The sequence below is a fragment of the Macaca mulatta genome, chromosome 18 (genome assembly GCF_049350105.2).
Source record: "Macaca mulatta isolate MMU2019108-1 chromosome 18, T2T-MMU8v2.0, whole genome shotgun sequence".
Lineage (NCBI taxonomy): Eukaryota > Metazoa > Chordata > Mammalia > Primates > Cercopithecidae > Macaca > Macaca mulatta.
In genome coordinates, this window is record NC_133423.1 from 55,298,452 (window position 1) to 55,320,787 (window position 22,336).

General features: G+C 40.9%; 1 protein-coding gene across 7 annotated transcripts in view; it reads right to left on the reverse strand.

The window, feature by feature from the left end:
• Positions 1-4,960: 4,960 nt before the first annotated feature.
• Positions 4,961-22,336, reverse strand: part of KIAA1328 — a 399,175-nt gene continuing 381,799 nt past the window's right edge. For all 7 annotated transcript variants that reach the window (XM_028838138.2, XM_028838137.2, XM_001106820.5 and 4 more), the window contains one exon: positions 4,961-8,218. In XM_028838138.2, coding sequence (XP_028693971.2) covers positions 8,008-8,218 — 211 coding nt within the window. In that variant the 3' untranslated portion in view covers positions 4,961-8,007. The remainder of the gene's footprint in view (positions 8,219-22,336) is intronic.

The window sequence follows — 22,336 nt, forward strand, 5'->3', positions numbered from 1 at the left end:
TCTAAAGGCTGCAGTGGGCCATATCACCAACAGCCTTGTGCAGAAGTACAGAGGGCAGTGGGAAACTAACTAATGCTTTAGGCCAGGGTGTGACATGATATGGGTAGCTTTATGGAGAATAATAGGTTACCCTTACTGAGTGCTAATTATATCCTATGCTGAACACTCTACCTGCGTTAGCTCATTTAACCTTCACAATAACTTTATGAGGTAGGTTCTGTTGTGATCCCCATTTAAAGATGAGTGAGGCAGAGAGAGTCAAATGTTCTAGGATGAATCCAGGCCATCCGGCAGGAAGACCAATAAAGAAACTGTTGTACTAGAGAAGCATCAGCAAAGATAAGAGAGAAGTGGATAAGTTTAAAAATAGGAAGTGAACTTGATGCTTTTTTTTTTTTTTTTTTTTTTTTTGAGATGGAGTCTTGCTCTGTCACCCAGGCTGGAGTGCAGTGGCACGATCTTGGCTCACTGCAACCTCTGCCTCCTGGGTTCAAGTGATTCTCCTGCCTCAGCCTCCTGAGTAGACAGGACTACAGGCATGTGCCACCATACCCAGGTTTTTGCATTTTTACAAATACAAAATACAGAGATGGGGTTTCACCGTGTTAGCCAGGATGGTCTCGATCTCCTGACCTCATGATCTGGCCGCCTCAGCCTCCCAAAAGTCTGGGATTACAAGTGTAAGCCACCGCGCTTGGACGGACTTGATACTTCTTGAACATTGACTAGAAATAGGAAAGAGAGGGGAAGAAGTAAAAAATGACCCTCCCACCCCAGTTTCTGAGTTTGAATTCTATTTCTAGTTGGTGACCTTGGCAAGTTTTGCTAAACTTCATATTCATTATTGGTGCAAAAAATCACCCTCAAGTTTTAGGTGTGCATAGATGTATACCTGGCCTCATTACATAAAGGATATGATGTAGCTTACAAGAATAACCCATATAATGGGATGATTTTGAAAACTATGAAAAAAGGCTTCGTCTCATAAGGACCGAATAAGATGTTGCACAGGGCCCAGCTGAGATCTGGCGCACAGTTAAGTGCTTCAGGAGTTTTCGATGCCTGCCTGGCACCCACCGGTCTCCACTCTATATGCTCAAATTTCTGGATTCCTCTCCTCCTCCCACAGGGTCTGGGTGTTCATCCTTCTTTCCTAACTCTATCAGTTCCAGGTCATTACCCCACAAAGACATACAGGCATACCTCAGAGATATTGTGGGGCTAGTTCCAGATTGCCACTATAAAGCATATATCACAACAAAGGGAGTCACACACATTTTTTGTTTCCCAGTGCATATAAAAGTTATGTTCACGCAACTGTAGTCCACTGTAGTGTGCAACTGAATTGTGACTAAAAACAATCAACACATATTAACTTAAAATACTTTATTGCTAAGGATCATCTGAGCCTTCAGTGGGTTGTAATCTTTTTTTTTTTTTTCTGAGATGGAATCTTGCTCTGTCTCCCAGGCTGGAGTGCAATGGTGCAATCTCAGCTCACTGCAACTTCCGCCTCCCGGGTTCAAGAGATTCTCCTGCCTCAGCCTCCTGAGTAGCTGGGATTACAGGTGCCTGCCACCGCACACAGCTGATTTTTGTATTTTTTAGTAGAGATGGGGTTTCGCCATGTTGGCCACGCTGGTCTTGAACTCCTGACCTCAGGTGATCCACCCGCCTTGGCCTCTCAAAGTGCTGGGATTACAGGCATGAGCCACCATGCTGGCTGGGGGTTGTAATCTTTTTTGGCTCATGGAGGGTCTTGCCTTGATGTTGATGGCTACTGACTGATCAGCGTGGGTTGCTGATCAGTGTGGCTGTAGCAATTTCTTAAAATAAGACAACAATGAAGTTTGGCACATAATTGACCCTTCCTCTCATGAAAATTTATCTGCAGCATGTGATGCTATTGGATAGCATTTTACCCACTGTAGAACATCTTTCAAAATTGGAATCAATTCCCTCAAACCCTGACGCTGCTTTATTAAATTTATATAATATTCTAAGTCCTTTGTTGTCATTTCAATTATGTTCATAGCATCTTCACCAGAAGTAGATTCCATCTCAAGAAACCACTTTCTTTGCTCATCCAGAAGAACCAGCTCCTCATCCGTTCAAGTTTTATCATGAGATTGCAGCAATTCAGTCATATCTTTAGCTTCACTTCTAATTCTAGTTCTCTTGCTATTTCCACCACATCTGCAGTGACCTCCTTCATTAAAGTCTTGAATCCCTCAAAGTCATCCATGAGGATTAGAATAAACTTCTTCCAAACTCCTGTTAATCTTGCTATTTTGACCTCCTCCCATGAATCACAGATGTTCTTAATGGCATCTAGGATGGTGAATCCTTTCCAGAAGGTTTTCAATTTACTTGGCAGAAATCCATCAGATAAATCATTATCTATGGTAGCAATAGCCTCAAAAATGTATTTCTCAAACAATAAGATGTGGAAAGTTGAAATTACTCCTTGATCCATGGGCTGCAGAATGGATGCTGTGTTAGGAGGCATGAAAACAACATTCATCTTGTAAGTCTTCATCAAAGCTCTTGGGTGACCAAGTACATTGTAACAACAGTCATATTTTGAAAGAAATCTTTTAATCTGAGCAGTAGGCCTCAACAGTATGCTTAAAATATTCAGTAAACCATGCTGTAAACAGATGTGCTGCTATACAAGCTTTGTTGTTCCTTTTATAGAGCATAGGCAGAGTAGATTTAGCATCATTCTGAATAGCCCTCAGATTTTCAGAATGGTAAATGAGCACTGGCTTTAACTTAAAGTCACTAACTACCTTAGCCCCTAACAAGAGAGTCAGTCTGTCCTTTGACGCTTTGAAGCCAAAGCACTGACTTCTCCTCTCTAGTTATGGAAGTCCTCAATGGCATCTTCTTCCAACAGAAGGTTGTTTCATTTACATTGAAAATCCATTGTTTAGTGGAGCTACATTCATCAATGATCCTAAGTAGATCTTCTGGATAAATAACTTGCCATAGCTTCTACATCAGCACTTGCTGTTTCACATTATACTTTTATATTATGGAGATGGTCTCTTTCCTTAAACCTCTGCTAGCTGCAAGCTTTTCATCTATAACTTCCTCATCTCTCTCAGCCTTCACAGAATTGAAGAAAGTCAGGGCTTTGCTCTGGATTAGGCTTTGGTTTAAGGGAGTGTCCATACAAAAAAGTTTCGAATGGGCCCAGGCGTGGTGGCTCACGCCTGTAATCCCAGCACTATGAGAGGCCGAGGTGGGCGGATCATCTGCAGTCGGGAGCTCGAGACCAGCCTGACCAACATGGAGAAACCCCGTCTCTACTAAAAATACAAAATTAGCTGGATGTGGTGGTGCGTGCCTGTAATCCCAGCTACTGGGGAGGCTGAGGCAGGAGAATTGCTTGAACCTGGGAGGTGGAGGTGTGGAGGTTGCGGTGAGCTGAGATTGCGCCATTGCACTCCAGCCTGGGCAACAAGAGCGAAACTCTGTCTCAAAAAAACAAAAACAAAAACAAAAATAAAGTTTTGCATGGATCTTCATAGCAGCATTCTTCATAACAACAACAACAACAAGAACAACAAAATGGGGAACAACCCAAATGTCCATCAACTGACGAATGGATAAACAAAAATGTCATATATTCATATGATACCATATTAATTTGGCAATCAAAAGGAACCATGTATATGTGACAGCATGGATGAACCTTAAAAACATTATGCTGTGAAAGAAGCCGGTCACAGAAGACCACATAGAATATGATTTCATTAATATGATGTGTCCAGATATGCAAATGTATAGAGACAGCAAGTCAATGGTTGCCTAAGGCTGGCAGTATGGAGGGTGACTGCTAAAGGGTATGGGTTTCTCTTTGGGGTGATGAAAATTGATTTTCTAAAATTGATTGTGGTGATGGTGGCAACTCTGTGAATATACAAAGACCACTGAACTGTACACTTTAAATAGGTAGACTGTACAGTATTTCAATAATATCTTATAAGACTATTACCACAAAAAAAAAAAAAAAAAAAAGAAGTAGTGTCTATAAGCTTTTTGGTTGCTGATTGGCCAGGAGTGCTGAAAAGTCAAGAGTAAAAACTTGACTTTGACTCACCTCTCTTTAAACTGGGCTTGGGTGAAAGCCAGTTTGTGAGGTGTTAAGGGGCAATGAATCCAAGACTGCTCCCTTTAGAAGTCTTGTTATAAAAGGAAAGAGGGAACCACAATGGTGGAAAGAAGGGATGAGAAAGTCAGATGAAAGTCTGGGCTATTCACAGGGTATTTTTTTTCAAATTACAGGGGATCTTACAGTTGATTGAAGTCCTTTCATTTCCAGACTGGGTCTCCAGATTCCTAAACACCCAAATGGTGTTGCCAGTAATCTATGAGCAATTTTCATTTTCAGTTTGGGAGCTGTTTGAGTAATGATCCCGTTCCTGCTACCTGTGCCTTGGAGGGGCAGGTGTGAAGTCTCCTTATTCAGGTGCAGGTGCCAGCCTGGCTTTGTCTCTGTCTTAGTTGAATCCACAGGTGTGATCTCAGAATTGAGCATTTTAGGCACTGAAGCCCTCACATACATTCTTCCAGCAACTAAAGGCAACTAGGCAGGGCCATTTTTCTTTGTCTTAAAGTGCTGTGATATTTGTTCCTTGCTGAGCAGCTATGGGGCTAGGCACAGAGAAGGGACTTAGAGGTGCACATAGATTGAATGTCTGTTCCAACAAGCACACAATCTAGAGGCGGCTTGGTGTCCACGTGATGTGAGTGAACAGGGGCCACAGCAGAAAAACCTACTGGGATGTGACAAACCATTTCCTTTCTCTCAGTCGACCACAGGCTCCTGCTGTTTTAACAAGTACTGAGGAAAATAACATTTTGGTAACCTGCAGCTCTGCACTAGCTTTCAAGCTATGCCTCACTGATCTGATGAGGGATGTTCAAGGGACAATTCAATATCAAACCCATATGGGGAAAATAGCCATAGAGATGATTTATTAACTTAAAATCACGTATGTACATAAACATTTGCCAACATTCAAAATACACTCTGAGCTGAGGATAAATTGTGAGTTGGAAGGAGTCCGCCACAGCCTCCATCTCTGCCCCATCAGGCCTCTCCTCTCCCCTGATTCTCTGGCCAGCAGATCTCTATTGTGAACTTGGTGCCAGAAGCAGAGACAAGTGAACAGTGGCTCTGAGAGAGAAGAAAGAGTCCTTCCCACCCCATGACATTTGGGGTGCTCTAGAAAAGTCCCCATCATGGGGATCAGGTTTGAATAAACACAAGTTTGCCTCTTGGAAAGCGGACTGTCAGCAAAAGCTTTTCTGTGATTCACTTTGGTTCTCTACATCAAGCACTGTGGGCCTTACTTAGGGAGTTCAAAGGACATGCTGTGTCCTTTTCCATTTTGTAAACGTTGATTGGTTTTTCCTTCACAGGAGGTGGGCAGCAGGGTGGGCAATGCTGTGGCATTATCCACAACACCCTTGACATGTGTCCCGTCTTGCTTTGGGGAAGTGTCTAGAGGCTGGATGAGCAAATCCCAACCAGTCAAGGGTGGGGGACCTGACAGGGAGGAAAGGCAGATTCCTTTGTGCCAGATCCTTTCTCTTGGGATAGTCTGCAACAGCTTTGAGGCTCTGCAACAACCTTTCATTCATATGTATGCATATATTTCAAAATAAATTTAAATCGATTAAAATGTTAACAGATACTATTCAATTAATAATGAAGACATTAGATTATATACAAATTTACATCCTATTGCCCTTGCACCAACACCAACAAAATGTCCACAAGTTAGAAAAAGGCAACTGGTGATGAGTTTGGCATGTGAAAAATGTATTGGCTGATACTTTGCTGAAAGTCCATCTCTGCTTTTCCAAATTGGCCGTTCAAGAAGAAGCAATTAAACTCCACTCTGTGGCTGCTGTGATCCCCAAAAAGCCTTTAGTTTAGACTATGTTTATTATTTTCCAAAGGCAAACAAGCTTCTTAAAGAAACTGTGATCCTTTTCTTGATCCTCTGGCATCTTCTTACTCCAGAGTTTTAAGGACACTGGAGTCCGGAATGGGTGACTGTGGGCATGGGAGCAGTCTATGGGAGTCAGGTACACTTAAGCTAGTCATGACACAGGGCGCAAGGAAAAGAAAGTTCTGGCAACCTAACTTTATCTGAAAAAATGGCTGAGGGCTCTTAGTTTGCCATCCACCCATTTCTGCCATACCACAGAAAGCTCCACACTCCAAAGGCTTTATGATTTGGGATCAAACTGATTTGGTTACTCTCAGAGGTGAACTTTATAAGGAAATTTTAATCTGTAATGGTTTTCCAACTTTTTAAGGGAATGACTACAACTAGTTAGTCCTGACTTTATTTCAGAAGAAAAATATAATATTGGTGGGCTCCATTCTTTTCTCCTCCAAAGAATTAAAAAACCCAAGTGAAAGAAGGCTGGGTGGAGGTGACAGCACCAGGCTTAGCATGAAGAGACATGAGCTTTGGATCTATCTGGACAAGGAGGCTGCTTAACAAGGCTTTTCTAGATTGAAATAATCTAGTTTCAATTAAAACAATAATTCAGGGAAGCCACACAGACTCATTGCATGCAGGCTGCCCTGGGAGGTCTGACTTTGTCTACCAACACTGACTAACAAAGTCTTGCTCCCAGTTTAAGTTGGGGTTGGTAAAAAGGAGAGGAAAAAAGTCACACCCTCCAGATCAAATAAAATTCCCAAGTAATACACATCTGGGAACACACTCTCCCCTTGCTTTCAATGACTGGAGAGTTTTGAACTCTGGCTAAACCAGGCTCATCATCCCCATTAGCTTGAGAGGCTACTAGGGACCACTGCAAGCTGAAGGACCCATCTCAAGAGCTCTGTGGGAGAAAAGACAGCAGAGAGGATGAGGTCTGCACTGCATAACTTCCATAGGCTTTCTCTGGGTCAAAACGAGGCCCAGTGGTGGAACATACTCTAGCAAGTTGAGATGGTTCTTTGGGGCCATGAGCAGAGCACTTGTGGGGCCTGGTCAGCTTGTATCCTTCAATTCTCATGGAGGAAAAGGGAGGGCCAGAGGAAGCCCATCAGCTTGCAGCAGCTGGTGTCACTCTCTCTCTAGTGGCATTTTCCCTAGACACAACCATGGGAAGTTCACAGGAGTGCATGTGATCGGGGGTGGGAGGTAGGGTGAATAAGCTGAACACTTGAGTCAACAAAAATACCTAGAGATTGATTGTTCTTATTCATTCTGGAATATTGGAGGGGTGGTCATCTGAACACTGGTAGACGAGTGCTTCAGGCTTGTGCCTCCATTGAATTTCCCCAGGGCTAATCACTCCCTGACACAATTTAGTGCTGCTTGCTCCCAAGGATTGGCTGGGTCTCACCCTCTAGCCCATTGAGCTCTTTGGTTATGGGATGGGCAGCTGCCAGGCTGATGGCTACTGAGACTGACTCACAATTGGCTGTCAGTGTTGTTTGTGATGGCAGGGGCACCAACTCCAACTTCAGAATTAAAGGACCACTTAGAGAGATGTAGTAGTGACAGAACAGGATGAGAAAGATGTGAGGGTTTGCCTTTCTGAAACTGCTTATGTTTCAAAGGGGTTACTTTTAGAGGGATCTTTCAATGGAGAGGTTTTTCTTGTACATAAAAGTGAGTCAGCCTTTTCTAGCAGAAGTATGAGAAAGAAACACTCTTTAAATGAGGCTAAATATGCAATGGTTTCCACCACACAGAAAGTATCCTATGTTAATTTTCTAATCTGTTTAGCATAAAAAAGATACCATCTTCCATTTCTACCCCCTTAGTGTGTTATCGAATGCCTGGTCTGATTGAAAACACCCTGGGTTTTTAGAATGATTTCTATATTCAATACATAACAGGATGCTAGTGAGATAGGTCCCTGTGAAAAGAGAGACACAATTACTTTGCAATGAAATAATTTAAAATGCTAGATCGGTATGTGGGGAAACCCACAAATTTCCTAAGAAAATTTTGTAATATGTCAAATGAAAAATATATCTTCCAGAATCTGATTCTCCTCCAGCTCTTCAGGGGTTCTGTGCATCCCCATCTTCTTCCAGGTCGATTTTGGAAGACTGAGTTGGAAAGTACCATGATTCCAGGTCCCAGCTTCTCTGGAGGGACAGCGCTGAGATTTGAGAGCAGAGTTTGGGCTCAGAGACTGAACCAAATCCAACAAAGATGTCTCATACCTGTAAGACATATAACCCAGACAGGAAAGGATCAGATTATTAGAAAATGAGAATCCAAGCCCAGCAGAAATGGGCTGTCCAGGGCAAGAATCAGATCACAGACCACATCGTGTGTAAGATGCTACTTAGGGGAGCTTTTGTGAAGGTAAACACCAGAAGGACTTGAAGAACCTAGGCCCTGCTGCCTGTCCTTAAGCTCTTCTCTTCTGCTGACCTCTAACATTCCTTTATAACTTATGAAGAGAGATTGTAGAGTGGGAAGAGGAGTCATGATAACAGTAATGATATTAACAGTGACATTTACTGCAGGCTTACTGTCAGGCACTGTTCCTAACACTACAAATATTTAACCTTCCTATAACCCTCTAAAGAACCCTATGAAGTAGGTACTGTACTACTCTCATCTCCATTATAAACATGCCATGCGGAAATTAAAGCTCAGGGAAGTAACCCCTCTAACAGAAAGCAATTACACAGCAGAGTCTAGAATTGAACCCAGGTGGTTTGTCTTCAGCACTCTCATCCAGGACACTAAAGCTGCCTGTCGAAATCTTCACAGACAGACTTGGTTCAAATCTCTGTTCTACCATTTGCAAGCTGTGGAATATTGGGGAAGTTATTCAGTCTCTCAGTTCAATCTTTTCATGTGTAAGGGGCTAGCAAAACTCCAGTGAGGATTAAATGAATTAACTGATAATACATAATAGGCACTGAATAAATGTTAGTTCCTTCCTGTTAACCCCCTTCCACTTTCTCTAGAAGTTTGGGAAAAGATTCTAAATCTATAAAGACATCCCTCCAAAGAAAGACTGCCTTGTGTCCAGCATTCTTATCAGAAAGGGTAAGTGTGGAACAGCTCAGAGGTAAAGAAACAGTCTGGGGGCTGGGTGAGGTGGTTCACACCTGTAATCCCAGCACTTTGGAAGGCCAAGGTGGGTGGATCACTTGAGGTCAGGAGTTCGAGACCAGCCTGGACAACATGGTGAAACTCTGTCTCTACTAAAAATACAAAAATTAGGTGGGCATGGTGGTGTGTGCCTGTAGTCCCAGCTATTCAGGAGGCTGAGGCAGGAGAATCACTTGAACCTGGGAAGTGGAGGCTGCAGTGAGCTGAGATTGTGCCACTGCACTCCAGCCTGGGCAATAGAGCAAACAAACAAACAACCCAACCAAACAACCAAAAAAAAAACAATCTGGGGTACCACATAGGGCCCTAAGGGGTAGCTGGGGCCAGAACCTAGCTCCAAATTAATGGTGGTGACAATGGCAGAAGCAGCAATGGTGGGAGGCTGGGTTGTCTGTTTCCCAAGCCCACCCCTGTGGCAAAAATGTCATCTTTCTGGCCTGAGAACTGGGATAGGAACTGCTAGCATTAAGGCTATAAATGCCAGTAAATTATTAGAAAATAAAAACATACACATGGACATTACAATAAAGCATATCAGAGAGATATTAGAGTCCTTCAAAGAGTTTAGAATCTCTGGTTTTAAAAACTGCTACAACACTGCAAAGCAAATATCCACAGGCTTGGAAATAAAAATTAAGGATTGTTGCATTCGATAGGAAAACACCCACTATTCTCATATGCAATTTCTAATGAACCAATTATTAACGAAGAATACAATTTTTAAATTTAATTTGTCTTCGTAATTGAAGATGCTACCACAGAAAGCATAAACAGGCACTGTGAATTACAGACAAATCATTAAATGATTTTTGGTTTCTTGTATGATCTCTATATGTTACAGGACATGCTAGAGAAAACATTAAAATTACATTGTATAGAGTTGTATGTAAAATTAAATTCCAACATGTTTGAAACTAATATGTATGAAGAGTTAATTCTTTTTAGGAAATCTGATTCCCAAGAATAATCACCTCTATATAAACTAAAATTCATATTTGGAAATACTTTATTAGAAATCTATCCAAATGTTGGCACAGCCTACAAAATACTCTTAGCAGCTCCACTGTCAGTTGCATCAACAGAAAGATCCTTCTCAAAATTAAAAATTACAAAAAATTGGGGGAAACAGTTCCAAGATGGCCAAATAGGAACAGATCTGGTCTGCAGCTCCCAGCGTGATCAAAAAAGAAGACAGGTGATTTCTGCATTTCTAGCTGAGGCACCTGGTTCAACTCATTGGGACTGGCTGGACAGTGGATGCAGCCCACGGAGGGCGAGCCGAAGCAAGGCGGGGCATTGCTGCACCTAGGAAGCGCAAGGGGTTGGGGGATTTCCCTTTCCTAGCCAAGGGAAGCTGTCACTGACAGTACCTGGAAAATCGGGACACTGCCACCCAAATACGGTGCTTTTCCAACAGTCTTAGCAAACGGCACACCAGGAGATTATATCCCACACCTGGCTCAGAGGGTCCCAGCCCACAGAGCCTTGCTCACTACAGTCTGAGATCGACCTGGGAGACAGCAGCCTGGCAGGGGTAGGGGCGTCCGCCATTGCTGAGACTTGAGTAGGTAAACAAAGCAACTGGGAAGCTTGAACTGGGTGGAGCCCGCCGCAGCTCAACAAGGCCTGCCTGCCTCTGTAGACTCCACCTCTGGAGGAAAGTCACAGCTGAACAAAAGGTAGTAGGAACTTCTGCAGACTTAAACATCCCTGACAGCTCTGAAGAGAGCAGTGGTTCTCCCAGCATGGTGTTTGAGCTGTGAGAATGGACAGACTGCCTCCTCAAGAGGGTCCCTGACTCCCATGTAGCCTAACTGGGAGACACTTCCCAGTAGGAGCCGACTGACACCTCATATAGCTGGGTGCCCCTCTGAGACGAAGCTTCCAGAGGAAGGATCAGGCAGCAATATTTCAGTTCTGCAACATTTGCTGTTCTGCAGCCATGCGCTGGTGATACCCAGGCAAACAGGGTCTGGAGTGGACCTCCAGCAAACTCTAACAGACCTGCAGCTGAGGGACCTGTTAGAAGGAAAACTAACAAAACAGAAAGGAATAGCAACATCAACAAAAAGGACATCTACACCAAAACCCCATCTGTAGGTCACCATCATGAGACCAAAGGTAGATAAAACCACAAAGATGGGGAGAAACCAAAGCAGAAAAGCTGAAAATTCTAAAAAACCAGAGCACCTCTTCTCCTCCAAAGGATCACAGCTCCTCGCCAGCAATGGGACAAAGCTGGACAGAGAATAACTTTGATGACTTGACAGAAGTAGGCTTCAGAAGGCTGGTAATAACAAACTTCTCTGAGCAAAAGGAGGACGTTCGAACCCATCGCAAGGAAGCTAAAAACCTTGAAAAAAGATTAGACGAACGGCTAACTAGAATAAACAGTGTAGAGAAGACCTTAAGTGACCTGATGGAGCTGAAAACCATGGCAGGAGAACTACGTGACGCATACAGAAGCTTCAGTAGCTGATTTGATCAGGTGGAAGAAAGGGTATCAGTGATTGAAGATCAAATGAATGAAGTGAAGTGAGAAGTTTAGAGAAGAAAAGAGTAAAAAGAAATGAACAAAGCCTCCAAGAAATATGGGAATATGTGAAAAGACCAAATCTACATTTGATTGGTGTACCTGAAAGTGATAGGGAGAATAGAACCAAGCTGGAAAACACTCTTCAGGATATCATCCAGGAGAACTTCCCCAACCTAACAAGGCAGACCAACATTCAAATTCAGGAAATACAGAGAACACCACAAAGATACTCCTCGAGAAGAGCAACCCCAAGACACATAATTGTCACATTTACCAAAGTTGAAATGAAAGAAAAAATGTTAAGGGGCAGCCAGAGAGAAAGGTTGGGTTACCCACAAAGGGAAGCCCATCAGACTAACAGCAGATCTCTTGGCAGAAACTCTACAAGCCAGAAGAGAGTAGGGGCCAATATTCAACATTCTTAAAGAAAAGAATTTTCAACCCAGAATTTCATATCCAGCCAAACTAAGGTTCATAAGTGAAGGAGAAATAAAATCCGTTACGGACAAGCAAATGCTGAGAGATTTTGTCACCACCAGGCTTGCCTTACAAGAGCTCCTGAACGAAGCACTAAATATGGAAAGGAACAACCAGTACCAGCCACTGCAAAAACATGCCAAATTGTAAAGACCATCAATGCTAGGAAGAAACTGCATCAACTAATGAGCAAAATAATCAGCTAACATCATAATGACAGGATGGAATTCACACATAACAATATTAATTTTAAATGTAAACGGGCTAAATGCCCTCAATTAAAAGACACAGACTGGCAAATTGGATAAATAGTCAAGCCCCATCAGTGTGCTGTATTCAGGAGACCCATCTTACGTGCAGAGACACACATAGGCTCAAAATAAAGGGATGGAGGAAGATCTACCAAGCAAATGGAAAGAAAAAAAAAAAAAGCAGGGGTTGCAATCCTTGTCTCTGATAAAACAGATTTTAAACCAACAAAGATTAAAAAAAAAAGAGAGAGAGACAAAGAAGGCCATCACATAATGGTAAAGGGATCAATTCAACAGGAAGAGCTAACTATCCTAAATATATATACACCCAATATAGGAGCACCCAGATTCATAAAGCAAGTCCTTAGAGACCGACAAAGAGACTTAGACTCCCAAAAAATAATAATGGGAGACTTTAACACCCCACTGTCAATACTAGACAGATCAACAAGACAGAAGGCTAATAAGGATATCCAGGACTTTAACTCAGCTCTGCATCAAGTGGACCTAATAGATGTCTACAGAACTCTCCACCCCAAATCAACAGAATATACATTCTTCTCAGCACTGCATCACACTTATTCCAAAATTGACCACATAGTTGGAAGTAAAGCACTCCTCAGCAAATGTAAAATAACATAAGTCACAACAAACTGTCTCTCAGACCACAGTGCAATCAAATTAGAACTCCGAGTTAAGAAACTCACTCAAAACTGCACAACTACATGGAAACTGAACAATCTGCTCCAGAATGACTACTGGGTACATAATGAAATGAAGGCAGAAATAAAGATGTTCTTTGAAACCAATGAGAACAAAGACATGATGTACCAGAATCTCTGAGACACATTTAAAGCAGTGTGTAGAGGGAAATTTATAGCACTAAATGCCCACAAGAGAAAACAGGAAAGATCTAAAATCAACACTCTAACATCACAATTAAAAGAACCACAGAAGCAAGAGCAAACAAATTCAAAAGCTAGCAGAGGGCAAGAAATAACTAAGATCAGAGCAGAACTGAAGGAGATAGAGACATAAACCCTTCAAAAAATCAAGGAATCCAGGAGCTGGTTTTTTGAAAAGATAAACAAAATTGATAGACTACTAGCAAGACTAATAAAGAAAAAAGAGAGAAGAATCAAATAGATGCAATAAAAAATGATAAAGGGCATATCACCACCGATTCCACAGAAGTACAAACTACCATCAGAGAATACTATAAACACATCTATGCAAATAAACTAGAAAATCTAGAAGAAATGGATACATTCCTGGACACATACACCCTCCCAAGACTAAACCAAGAAGAAACTGAGTCCCTGAATACACCAATAACAGGCTCTGAAATTGGGGCAATAATTAATAGCCTACCAACCAAAAAAAGTCCAGGATCAGACAGATTCACAGCCGAATTCTACCAGAAGTACAAAGAGGAGCTGGTACCATTCCTTCTGAAACTATTCCAATGAATAGAAAAAGAGGGACTCCTCCCTAACTCATTTTATGAGGCCAGCATTATCCTGATACCAAAGCCTGGCAGAAACACAACAAAAAAAGAGAATTTTAGACCAGTATCCCTGATGAACATCGATGCAAAAATCCTCAATAAAATACTGGCAAACTGAATTCAGCAGCACATCAAAAAGCTTATCCACCACAATCAAGTTGGCTTCATCCCTGGGATGCAAGGATGGTTCAACATACTCAAATCAATAAACGTAATCCATCACAAAACAGAACCAAAGACAAAAACCACCAGATTATCTCAATAGATGGAGAAAAGTCCTTGACAAAATTCAACAGTCCTTCAGGCTAAAAACTCTCAATAAACTAGGTACTGATGGAACGTATCTCAAAATAATAAGAGCTATTTATGACAAACACACAGCCAATATCATACTGAATGGGCAAAAACTGGAAGCATTCCCTTTGAAAACTGGCACAAGACAGGGATGCCCTCTCTCACCATTCCTATTCAACATAGCATTGGAAGTTCTGGCTAGGGCAACCAGGCAGAGAAAGAAATAAAGGGTATTAAATTAGGAAAAGAGGAAGTCAAATTGTCCCTGTTTGCAGATGACTTGATTGTATATTTAGAAAACCCCATCGTCTCAGCCCAAAATCTCCTTAAGCTGCTGAGCAACTTTAGCAAAGTCTCAGGATACAAAATCAATGTGCAAAAATCACAAGCATTCCTATACAGCAATAACAGACAAACAGAGAGTCAAATCATAAATGAACTCCCATTCACAATTGCTACAAAGAGAATAAAATACCTAGGAATACAACTTACAAGGGACATGAAGGACCTCTTCAAGGAGAACTACAAACCACTGCTCAATGAAATAAAATAGGATACAAACAAATGGAAGAACATTCCATGCTCATGGATAGGAAGAATCAATATTGTGAAAATGGCCATACTGCCCAAGGTAATTTATAGATTCAATGCCATCCCCATCAAGCTACCAATGACTTTCTTCACAGAATTGGAAAAAACTACTTTAAAGTTCACATGGAACCAAAAAAGAGCCTGCATTGCTAAGACAATCCTAAGCAAAAAGAACAAAACTGAAGGCATCACGCTACCTGACTTCAAACTATACTACAAAGCTACAATAACCAAAACAGCATGGTACTGGTACCAAAACAGAGATATAGACCAATGGAATAGAACAGAGGCCTCAGAAATAATGCCACACATCTACAACCATCTGATCTCTGACAAACCTGGCAAAAACAAGAAATGGGGAGAGGATTCCCTATTTAATAAATGATGCTGGGAAAACAGGCTAGCCATGAGTAGAAAGCTGAAACTGGATCCCTTCCTTACACCTTATACAAAAATTAATTCAAGATTGATTAAAGACTTAAATGTTAGACCTAAAACCATAAAAACCCTGGAAGAAAACCTAGGCAATACCATTCAGGACTTAGGCATGGGCAAGGACTTCATGTCTAAAACACCAAAAGCAATGGCAACAAAAGCCAAAATAGACAAATGAGATCTAATTAAACTAAAGAGCTTCTGCACAGCAAAAGAAACTACCATCAGAGTGAACAGGCAACCTACAGAATGGGAGAAAATTTTTGCAATCTACCCATCTGACAAAGGACTAATATACAGAATCTACAAAGAACTTAAACAAATTTACATGAAAAAATCAAACAACCCTATCAAAAAGTGGGCAAAGGATATGAACACACACTTCTCCAAAGAAGACATTTATGCAGCCAACAGACACATGAAAAAATGCTCATCACCACTGGTCATCAGAGAAATGCAAATCAAAACCACAATGAGATATCTAACACCAATTAGAATAGCGATCGCTAAAAAGTCAGGAAATAACGGGTGCTGGAGAGGATGTGGAGAAATAGGAAGACTTTTACACCGTTAGTGGGACTGTAAACTAGTTCAACCATTGTGGAAGACGGTGTGGTGATTCCTCAAGGATCTAGAACTAGAAACACCATTTGACCCAGCGATCCCATTACTGAGTATGCACCCAAAGAATTATAAATCATGCTACTATAAAGACACATGCACACATATGTTTATTGTGGCACTATTTACAATAGCAAAGACTTGGAACTAACCCAAATGTCCATCAATGATAGACAGGATTAAGAAAATGTGGCACATATACACCATGGAATACTATGCAGCCATAAAAAAGGATGAGTTCATGTCCTTTGTAAGGACATGGATGAAGCTGGAAACCACCATTCTGAGCAAACTATCACAAGTGCAGAAAACCAAACACTACATGTTCTCACTCAGGTGGGTACTGTACAATGGGAACACTTGGACACCGGAAGGGGAACATCACACACCGGGGCCTGTCGTGTGGTGGGAGGAGGGGGGAGGGATAGCATTAGGAGATATACCTAATGTAAATGATGAGTTAATGGGTGCAGCACACCAACATGGCACACGTATACATATGTAACAAACCTGTACGTTGTGCACATGTACCCTAGAACTTAAAGTATAATAATAAAAAAAATTACAAAAAAGTTTTGTAATCTCATTTGGTAACAGTGACTGATGTTGCTTTTAATTATATCTAACCTAAAGTTGTTAAAAGTGTAAATTCTGATGACTTAATAAATGAATTTGGGCTGGGCCCAGTGGTTCATGCAGCGTGTGCAGTGGCGCATGCCTGTAATTCCAGCACTTTGGGAAGCCGAGGTGGGTGGATCACTTGATGTCAGGAGTTTGAGACCAGTCTGGCCAACATGGTGAAAAATCCCATCTCTACAAAAATACAAAAATTAACTGGGTGTGGTGGCTCATGCCTGTAGTCCCAGCTACTCAGGAGGCTGAGGCAAGGGAATTGTTTGAACCCAGGAGGTGGAGGTTGCAGTGAGACAAGATTGTGCCACTGAAGCCTGGGTGACAGAGTGAAACTCTATCTCAAAAAATAATAAATAAATAAAATACATAAATTTGAAGAAAAGTGAGTCAGAAAAACTTAAGGTTAATCAAGTTATCACATTAATAAAGTATTATTTTATCATATAAAATTATGATACCCAAAATATAATTTTTTCCTATCTGTAGTTTTTATCATTCATATATTACCATTTCCTTCATGCTTTATTGATGTCCTTTTAAAGAAAAAAGCTTTGTATTCTAGCACCTTTAATTGCACTTTTTCCTTCTTTCTGAACAAGGGGCCCCACATTTTCATTTTACACTGGTATGGCAAGTTATGTTGCTGGCCCTGCCCTCAAGTCCCAGGCAAGATTGGACTACTGTCTCAGGCATGGAAATGTCATGACATTTTCTATGGTATGAAAATCTGTAAATTCAAATCCTTTCTGGCAGATTTTTTCTTTTGCAGCTTTTATTGTCACAGAATGAAGGCAATATTTCAATACAGTTATCTGTCATTCAAAACAATGATTTCTGTGTTCAATCAACACATTCTTTGTTTAAGGTGTAAACCTATGACTGGAGTACTGCTTCTAGGAAATTTTGCTTATGAGCAGGACAGACCTACTTCATGCTCAAGGAATGAGCTTTGTTTGAACTTTCCTTTGAGACACATGGCAATCTTGTGGTTATATTCATCTCTTAATATATAGATCATTAAATGTTTTTAAATCAAACAATGGAAAATCTATACTTTTCTGTCCAATTTCATGCTTAAAATAGCTAAGGGGAGGATACTCTGAGTCAGAAAATAATCTGCTGCTTTCTCTATTAAAAAGTAGAGCCAAAATAATTGGGAAAGAGAAAATAGATCAGAAATAAACCTTTTAGAGATGCAAACTGAAATCCAGAGCAACAATAAGGATTTGTGTTTCATCTAAAGACTGATTTAATAGGTACCAACATATTCAATCATTTGAAAGAAAACTGTGGGTTTCAAATTCTTTCAGAGTACTCATCACTATGAAATATAGTAAAAAAATTTAAAACATGGAAATAATGACCCACCATACTATAGAAACTTAGATCTGACATATTAGGATAAGTTATACAATAGCAAATTACTTTCGGAATTCCAATGGCTTAATACAATTCAATTATTTTTCATGCTCATCCTATACACTCAAAGTAGGTCCAGGCAGACAGTGGTTCCATCGCCTAGAATGTGGGCTTCTCAGTTGTCTTGGCAGGAAAACAGACTGAAGAACTGTGCACAGGCTTTCCATAGAATGCAAGTGACAAAACACTTCTTATATCTGACTGGCCAGAATCCAGTTATGTCTCTCCAGAAGGAGAGAACTGGATATTGGCAAATACTACTAATGCCTACCCATGGAGGAATGAGTTTTAACATAATCTGGAATAATTTTCTTATTTTATTGATGAGGAAACTGAGGTCCAGAGAGGTATAAATGAGCTGAATGGAGTCACAGAGCAAATGAGTGGCAGAGCCAAGTGGTTTTTAACCCAGGCCCCTTGACTTCCCAGACTAGTACGTCTTCAATCTTTCCATCAAGATAAGTAAGAGGTGACACTAAAGCAAGAGCAAAAGAAGGTTGCTGTTACCAACTACATTTTATTTTAAAAGTATAGCATAATTAGTTGTAACTGAGCTATCTTTTCCTCCAACAAATTAATCTACTCAAGTATAAATGCTTATCTTTATGATTATGCTGTTACCATAAAAATTCCACTTCTCTCTCTAGAAGCCACATTCAATCATAGATTAGACTGCGGCAGAAGAATCAGAAAGTGTGTGGTAAGCAGGGCTCTGATTTCAGTTGTACCTCATAGCTAATTTTGTTCAATAAGTATATTGACAGTACTTTTGCTATCAGGAAAAACCAAATGATCTGGCAATTAAGAAGCAACAATATACCCAAGATTATTCCAAAAAGCAAAGCTTGAGAAATGACCCAATTTAATACAAGAATTATATATGCAATAAATCAAAATAAAAAATGAATTCCTATGGGATTTTACACTAAATGTCAGAAAAGAGCAGTGTATTTAGCAGCTGTGTTCTGTGAGCAGTGTGTTTTAGGTTGCTAAGGAGATATGTGATAGGAGACTATAAAGTTGATTAGCTTGGCCTGATCCTGCTGGGGCTGTGTAGTAGTCAAACATTTAAAGGGACCTGCAACTTATCCATATCCATAAAGTACCATCCCTTGAAAAACCCAGACGATGTTTTAGCCATAGGTATTAACTATATTGGCCTGTCTTACCTCTGTACTTCACAGAGCCGGTACGCATGAGTTACCTAGGCACACAGGCTGAATTTAATAGCCTCATTATGGAGAAGAGATAAACAAAAGGCTTATCTGATCTGCTCTGCCAGTCCCATCCTGGAGGTAATCTGGACCAAGCTGGAGTGGCATTAATTCCGTCTTCCTAGAGCTCTTTCGTTTGCCTCTGAACTAGCAAGATAACAAGACAAAATCCAGAGGAGGATACAGCCTCTGCTGATTTGACTTGACTCCACGTTACCAACTCAAGAAAGGCCAGTCTGATGTGGTGTCCAAGAATACTAGCACATGGCCTAGAATCAAACTGATTTTATGGTCCATCTATGAACTGCATCTGATAAGAAACTAACGATGTTACTGGACCTTTCCCCTCCCATTTCCTTTTTTGATTTTTTGTGATTTCAGTAGACACCTGATTTTCCTTCCATGTCACCAACATCCTCTTTCTTTCTTGCCTTTTACATGAAAGAATGCCCCAGGGCTCAGTCCTTTGCTCTCATATCCTAGGTGATGCTATTCATTCTCATGGGATTTAATAACATCTATATGTTAATGATGGCTAAATGAATAGCGCCAACATCAACCTTGTCCCTGAGTTCCAGACTCACATTCCCAACTGCTACCTGATATATTTACTTGGAAGTGTAATGGGCATCTCAAACTATCCAAAACAGAACTCTTTTTTTTTCTCTGAATCCCACTCCTCTCAATCAACCCAGTGGCTCAGGCCAAAAACCTGCTGCTATTCTCGATTCTTACCTCTGGGCCTTTGCATGTGTTAAACTCTCTGTGTTGGATGCCTTCTTTCAGATCTTTGCTTGCTCTCTCCATTCATCTATGTCTTCATTTAAATGTCACCTCCTCAAAGAGGTCTTCTTTAGCCACTCCATCCGAAATAGTCATCACTCCACAGTCACCTTATTGCTTTATGGTTTTTATTTTCTTTATGTCACTCAATACACACACACAGACACATAGACACACACACACACACACACACACACTATATATATATATCCTATTGCCCCAATGGTATGGGCTCCATAAGAGTAGGGTCATTATTTTATTTACTGCTGTTATCTCCATGCAAAGCATGGTATCTGGCACAAGGTAGGTGCTCAGTATTTGTTGGAAAAAAAACAAAAACAAAAACAAAAAATCAACAGTCTTACGACTTAAGGTTCAGCACCTTCTTCCATGGGCGACTTTTTAAAAATCTTTAGACAGCTCATCAATTTATTTCAAACATTCTGAAAAGTATTACCCATCCATCAATTCTTTGTTTACAAAAAAAGGATGCTTACACATACGATTTGTGCAAATTACTTTTTTCACTTAATATATTGGGACCATTTTTCCATATGATATTTTACATTATCTTTAATGACTTCAGATTACTTCACCTCCTGGATGTGCTCTGATTTACATTAATACAACCAATCCCCTGTTAAAGAGTAATTAGGTTAGGTCCACAAGTCCTTCAAGACTAAATCAACTGTCTCTTGTTTCTTCAGCCAATACCCAGAAGGTACTTCCCATTCCAGTTCATCATGTTAGCAAGCTACTGCTATGATGTTCTGTAATATCTCTCCCTTTATTCCCAGCCCTCCTCCTCACTCCCATTGCTTCTGAAGCTTTTGCTTCACAATACACACTGTTATATTTTGCATTCTTTGTAGATTATATTTTCTATCTCCTACTTTTAACTGAAACCTGGCTCTTTCTTCAGGTCAATGCTTCCTTTACATCCTTCTGAGTGGAAATCGTTTATATTCAACATGTGCTATATATTTCAGGGTCAAGAGGTAGGACTGGAATAATTTCTTTTGGCCCAGTCTCTCATTAAATTACTATTCCCTTGAGGATCCTGTCATCTGCTCCGTCATCCTCAACTGTGAACCCACTTGCTCCCAGTCACTGAAGATGTTAACACCTGATTCACAATATTCCCCTCCAATTCAACCCTGACCATCATCCCTGCTAATGTCAGCATCACAAGAATGACACTCAGTCAATATTCTGATGTCTTAGTTTTTTGACCTTCTCTCAATTCAAAAGACTTTAATGGCAAGCCTTTCCAATAGTCCTATCCCAGAACTTGTCATAAATTAAAACTACATCTCTTCTGAATTCAGTAATTCAAATATCCCAGGTACTTTCTGATGCCCATAGATTACTCTTCAAGCTTGGTTTTTCAGGCATTCCTACTATCTCGGCCTGCTGGTCTCACCAGACCAATGTAGGGGGAGGAGGGAAGGTGGTAAAAAGAAAAGAAAGTTTTATCTGAGGAATGTGAGCTCCTTTAAATTTAAATTTTAAAAAGGTGAGTTCTGGCCAGGCGTGGTGGCTCACGCCTATAATCCCAGCACCTTGGGAGGCCGAGGCAGGAGAATTGCCTGAAGTTGGCAGTTTGAGACCAGCCTGCCCAACATGGTGAAACCCCATCTCTACTACAAATACAAAATTAGCCAGGCATGGTGGCACATGTCTGTAATCCCAGCTACTTGGGAGGCTGAGGCAGGAGAATCGGTTGAACCCGGGAGTGGAGGTTGCAGTGAGGCGAGATCGCGCCACTGCACTCCAGCCTGGGCAATGAGCGAAACTTCATCTCAATAAATAAATAAATAAATAAATAAATAAATAAATAAATAAAAGAGTCCTCTTGCACCACAGGTGATTGCTCCCTCTGACCTATTCACGTGCTCCAGGTGACTGCAGAGTTTGCAGAGATGTTTGGGCTATAGCTTAGGATGTGAAGTGACCTCACAGGGCATTCCTCACCAAAAGAACATTTTTAGGGACTCCTCCCCATTGGCTCCTCTAGATAGGTACAATATGAAGGTTTGGACCCTCATACCTCTGAGCATTCTGCTGCCACCTGGCAGTTACAGAAAACCTAAGACACATAAGAGAGCGATTTACAATTAGTGGGTGACACCTAGAGGAGTGATACTCATAAGCAGGACACTTGGACCCAAAACATACACGGCCTTGGTCACTTTTGAAAAGTTCCTAAATTATGGGAAATCAAGCTTCAAAATCTGAGCACTCTTTTTAGAAACACTAGCTGGGTATATATATAACACTTATGGGATGTCATGTTGTAAATATCTAGGAAAGTTAGGAACGACATAACCTGGGGTGGTCATAAGCTGCAACAGCCAAAATGGGGATCTTTTGAAATGGCTAACACAATTTATTTGCATGCACAATTGGAAAAAAGGCTAGTTTTAGAACCAGACAAATTGATGGGGGAC